The sequence below is a fragment of the Aethina tumida genome, chromosome 4 (genome assembly GCF_024364675.1).
Source record: "Aethina tumida isolate Nest 87 chromosome 4, icAetTumi1.1, whole genome shotgun sequence".
Lineage (NCBI taxonomy): Eukaryota > Metazoa > Arthropoda > Insecta > Coleoptera > Nitidulidae > Aethina > Aethina tumida.
The window spans coordinates 405,775-411,222 of record NC_065438.1 but is presented as its reverse complement, the minus strand read 5'-3'; the positions used below and the strand labels follow the sequence as shown (position 1 = coordinate 411,222).

The window sequence follows — 5,448 nt, the reverse complement described above, 5'->3', positions numbered from 1 at the left end:
GAAAGTCTACAACACTTCATTCTCTTGAATATATTACTGAATTTACCAACTAATTAAATACATACAAGTAACTAAATTATTATTAACTAATTTTTTTATTAAATAATGATTAAATTGTAAACTTATAATTTTCTTTTTGCTATAATAACATTAATTCAATTTAAAATGTCATAATCTTTGTTCCTAAACTGTTTGTTCCATTGTTAAAAATTATATACAATTAACTTTAATGTTTTCTTTCATTTATAGTAATATAAATTTGATTAAATACATAAATGTATGCGTAAATTTTATACACATTGATTATTTTATGTAATATTATTTATGTTAAATCTAAATTTGTTGGTTATAATAGAATAAAAATTATAATATAAAATTTTAGTAAGGCGCTAAATGCAATTTAAGCGTGTATTTTAGTATAAAAAGATTATGTCACATTGGACGTGAGTTACTGATAAAGTTAGTGTCAACGGATTACTTTTAACTATCCATAAATATTGTTGGCTGTACTTCAAATTAAATATACATTGGGGACTTGTAAATAATTTTAAGGCAAATTAAGTAAATTAAATCAATGAATTACATGCTAAGGCAAAATATAAGAATATAATTAGTTAAAAAGAACGAATAATTAATGTGTACCCAATTAGAACCAATCATATATGGTAAGAAAAAATTAAGACTTTTAGCTCCTCTTAGTTATCAGTCAATTTAGGTACTTCTTGATAATTTATGTCTAATATTACCTAAACAATTAAAACAGGATTTGAATTGATTAAATTAGAAATAATGGACTCTTACTTTATCTTAAAACATACATTCTCACTCGTGCCACTGCTATCGATTAATTAATTTATTTTTAGCAGCCCCCAAGCAACAAATTTACATAGTACATAGCAGCCCACAACAGTTATTTGCCAGTAAATCGCCTCATTCGATTTTCGATTAACATTTGAAAATTAAACGGGTTGAATGGGGTTGAAACCACACAAATACATATACAGTCAGTTTTCGACTGAGAGTGGCACAATTAGCTGTTATTAAATACGTTTTATTGACTTCAGTGGTGGCTGACATGCGATCAAAAACGCGCGTAACTAAAAGAAACGTTTATTTAAGGTCGAAAATCCGCATTGCATAATTTTGATAAAGGAATTGCTATGCTAATTGTGGGTAGATGTGATCGCATTCCTGTTTCTTTCGTCGTTTCCACGTCTATGCGAGGAACGAATGCAACACTGTGAACAAATAGAGGTAATGTGTATGTTTTACATTACTTTCTCATTGTGTTCGTTTTGTTGTGATCCATACAAAGCTGGACGCCGTGAATTTCCTGCTTTTGGAAGATATATCATTGTGTGCTTTTAATTGAAGCTTTTGTTAATAGGAAGCTAGAAAGGAAATTCATTCGGTTGATAAATGGTTGTTTCATGTCAGCTGTATTATATTACGATCGAAAATAAATCTAAAATTTTATCCAGAAAATTTGAATATAGATGTATATTCCCCAAGATGTGTCTATTCACTGTATCTGAAAATTGGTGACAGAATTTTGTACATCCTGTATAATATAACACATTTTTTGATTATCTATAATATAATTAATTATTACAAACATCTAGAAATAAACAGACCGTTATTCTTCCCGACAATTTCTAGAATGAAAAATTGTACAGCATTGAACATGAATATGCAAACCGATCTCCACCAGACATAATCAATATCTGAATTTCGAGACGGCGGTAATCCAGATATACAAATCCTGGCCGCAATCTCGAAGATATTGCCCAAAGCCAAAACACAATAATATTCCCTGGCACATTTGCCTCGCCCCTCTAAAAGATTTTCTCAATTTTTATGCAAACCTAGTTCCACACTGATTTCAGTTGACGGTGTTTATTGAAGTCACTTGAAAAACCAAAATATCCCAATCCAATAATTTGCTTAATATTCTTAAAAAATATTTAAAGCTCCACACAACATCCCACACATAACCAATGAGTAAATACGGTCGACGTTTAAATTTTTCGTGGCATTATCGACTGGTTTTCTAGGACGTCTGGACTAGAACACGTTCCAAGGAATTAATAGGGGCATGGCTTTACTTGAGTGACATTTGATGTTTAATCAGGCTGAAATTTCACGAACTAGTGGCGTAATTACAGGCCATAAGACAGCCGACAAAGGAAGAAGCCACATAACAGACGCTGTTCTGTTCTGAGCTTTCTACTTTCTTGTTCGCTGATTGGAAACAGAACCCTCTTCTCCAAAGCACTTATCTGTATACAGTTTAATCGATAATGCTAACTATATGTGTGTGTGGAAAAATTCGTCTTCATGTTTCATAAAGTAACAAAGAGTTGCTTTTAAATATATTTTTTCCCTTAAAATAATTATGGAAATTACATTTTGCGTGAATTGGAATAATAAACATTATAAAATGAGATAATATTATATTTAAAAAATTCAATCATTAATTAAATTAAAATATAAACAATAAATTTTTTTCATATTTGTTTTTAGATTGGTTACATATTTTATAATCAATACTCGCCAATCTCAGAACCTTTTTCAATTGTCTGCAAATATAAATTTTCATCGGTTATTAGTATAACTTGTTTTTGTTTGCATAAGGATAGCAAATCTCCAAAGGCAATAGCCACATTTCTTTTTGTAAGAGGTTTTTCTGCTACATCATCAATTGTTAAGTTACCCTTATCGCAATTTTTAACAATATTAATAATATTCTTTTGCCTGCAGAAAAAAACAGTGTATGAAAACAATTTTATTAATAAAATTGTCAGTCAGACTCACCTCTTCTGCCTAATTTTAATAAATTCTTCACGGCTTAATGGAGGAGCATCCGGTAGGGTTTTTTGAAAAGATGGTGAAATCATTTCGAATGTTGTGGATGTTATTGGCACCAAAGGTGGAATTTCTAATGGTACCTCTTCTGGCAATATAGGTTGAGTTGCCTCCAATGCGGATTCTTCAGATAAGGTCGCCATTCTCTTATCAGATACAATGCTGTTACAAAAACGATGGTTTACTTTTTGTAATTGGTATTAAAGGGAAAATGTTACCTTCTTCTGGAAATATTAATTGAGGGAGTTTCCAAACTACTCAATGCTCCTCTTGGTATACTTGTTTGTTGAACGATTGTGGGAATGGAGTAAGAAGCTGATGAATCTACTGCACCTCTTAAAACGTCCATTGAAGATGCAGTGTGTTTTGACTCAAAAGTCGTTCGTGATTCCCTACGGTATAAACATTAATATATAGAAACAAATTCATACAATTCACACAAACTTAATTTTTTCATATTCTTCATCGATTACTTCTTCATCAATTTCCAAGGACACCATTGGGAACGTCACGACGGTACGAAGCCTTATGTTTTCTTGAAGTTTTTTCGGTTTTGGTTTGTAAAAGAACAATTTTACATGTTCGTTCCCATGAAGCTATAATAAAAATGATTATTATAAATATTGAGGAACGTACAAACCAATTAACTTACAGGAGAAGGTCTGTTTATTCTCACAATTCGATTAATCATAGGAGCCGAACAATTATTCCTTATTTTCTGAAAATTTGTCAAAAAATTAAAGATGTTTTAAGTGGTGTATAATTTTAATAACTTACGACTGGTGGGCGTTGAGGAGCAGACTTTTCTTGCATTCCCACGATAGCTTGTCTAGTCTTTTCCACACCCAATTCCCAGGCCCCAACATCTCTTTGTTCTGCAGACTCTCGAGTAGGTTCAGATTTTTTTTCGATGACTGACTCAGCCTGGTCTTCCAAAGGTTCTACTACAGGTACTGTAGGTTCTTCTGGTTGAATAGGTACTATTACTATAAAAAGTAAAATAAAATTCCTGTATATATGTATAAATAAATTAAATACCCGGTGGGGCCGGTGTTTCTTGAGGTTCGTCACTCCTCAAAACCTGGACATTTACAACAATTTGTTCTGGAGGTATCTCTTCACTAGAAATCGAGACCGATTGTGACGGATCCTCATCAAACATGGGTAAATCGATTTTCAAAATTTCAGATACACTGTAAAAATTATATTTATTATCAAAAATTATAGGAAATATTTTTTTATAATTTATACCTTAGATTAATCAAATGGGGAGGCAATGGGGTCATCCCAAGGTCCATAGCCTCTTGCGTGATTTCTTTCGGCTCCACCTCCCTGATTGTTATGTCGTCGGAGCGTGCAACACTGCCTCTAAACTGTTCTTCCACTTTGGACGTTTCTGCTTCTTCGCCCATCTCCTCAACTTTCTTGGTCTTGGGTTTTTTCGCTGTTGGTTTTGGTGAGGGTGTTTTTTTGGATTTCCATTCACCATTCATCTCAATCATTCTGAAAATTTGTAATTGTTAGTACAAACTAATACGTATGTAATTAAATCCTCTACCTTGTTGGTGGATAATGCACCTGTGTCGTTATGGCTTGAATTTCGTCTGAAAGTATATTAATGTTTAGTAATTTAATTTTCAAGTTAATCAAATATTTACTCTTCGTGAATGTAACTTGATCTGCGTAGATTTTCATGATCCCCAGAAGGCAAATTGAAGTTATTCGTAGTGACATCCTTTGATATGGCGATCTCGATTGAGTCCTAACAGTTCTTATCAGATCCTCGCTGAAAGTTTCATTAAAAAAACAAATAATCAATGTTGACGTTGACTAAAAGTTGCTTCTAACTATGAATGTTTGTTTATAATTAATTTTATGCTTAGTTTAATAACTTAAAAATAAAAAATATATAAATATAAATGAAATAATCACCAAGTGGCACATATATCAATATTTTTCAGTTCCTTTTTGGTAATCTTTCTAGTCCCTCGAGTCCCTGCAATCCAGGCCAATCCCAATCTAGTAGGTTTTAATATACCACCACGTTTTTCAAACAGAATATTTATATTCCAAATCATTTTCTGGCAATTTTATCAACTATCTAGCACCACTTGGTAATGCAGAATAACGTACAATAGTTTTGGCGCTAATCGACCAATGATTTCACATAGTAACAGTGAAATAATACCTCGTAATAAAATTAATGTCTGTGTTCATATACAATACCTAAACAGTCAAATTGGAGTTAGAAATAGATTTTACGAACCTGAATTTAATTCGAAATATATCCCTTAGATTCTTCAACGAATAATAATAATAATAACAATATTTTCCTTAAACTTTTGAATTTAATATAAATAAACAATATAATTTAGAAATTAGACGGCATCAGAGTCATCTATGTTGCGGCTATTCGACCTTCGGGCGTGTTCTCTACTATGTTACTTAAGATTGCAAGAGATGGAACCACTAAGATAATCATAATAGATGGCATTTTTAGATTGTCACCAGTTTTACTGTAGGCTTGGTAGAGGAAGGATCGGTTTGGGCCCATCGTACAATTTACAATGGTGTCTCAAGGAA

General features: G+C 32.1%; 1 protein-coding gene across 1 annotated transcript; it reads right to left on the bottom strand.

The window, feature by feature from the left end:
- Positions 1-2,485: 2,485 nt before the first annotated feature.
- LOC109594268 (uncharacterized) lies at positions 2,486-4,330 on the bottom strand. Its single transcript, XM_020009474.2, has 8 exons — positions 4,117-4,330; positions 3,904-4,058; positions 3,643-3,851; positions 3,518-3,583; positions 3,310-3,461; positions 3,084-3,257; positions 2,815-3,027; positions 2,486-2,754 (listed from the first exon to the last, which is right to left on the bottom strand). Exons 1-8 carry the CDS (start codon positions 4,275-4,277, stop codon positions 2,544-2,546), a joined length of 1,341 nt encoding a protein of 446 aa, XP_019865033.2. The 5' UTR covers positions 4,278-4,330; the 3' UTR covers positions 2,486-2,543.
- Positions 4,331-5,448: the final 1,118 nt, after the last annotated feature.

Coding starts and splice junctions, on each gene's coding strand:
- LOC109594268 (XM_020009474.2), bottom strand. CDS start 4,277: ATGGGCGAAGAAGCAGAAACGTCCAAAGTGGAAGAACAGTTTAGAGGC. Junction 4,059..4,116: donor CCCCATTTGATTAATCTAAG/GTATAAATTATA, acceptor TAATTTTTACAG/TGTATCTGAAATTTTGAAAA. Junction 3,258..3,309: donor GAAGAATATGAAAAAATTAA/GTTTGTGTGAAT, acceptor TTTATACCGTAG/GGAATCACGAACGACTTTTG.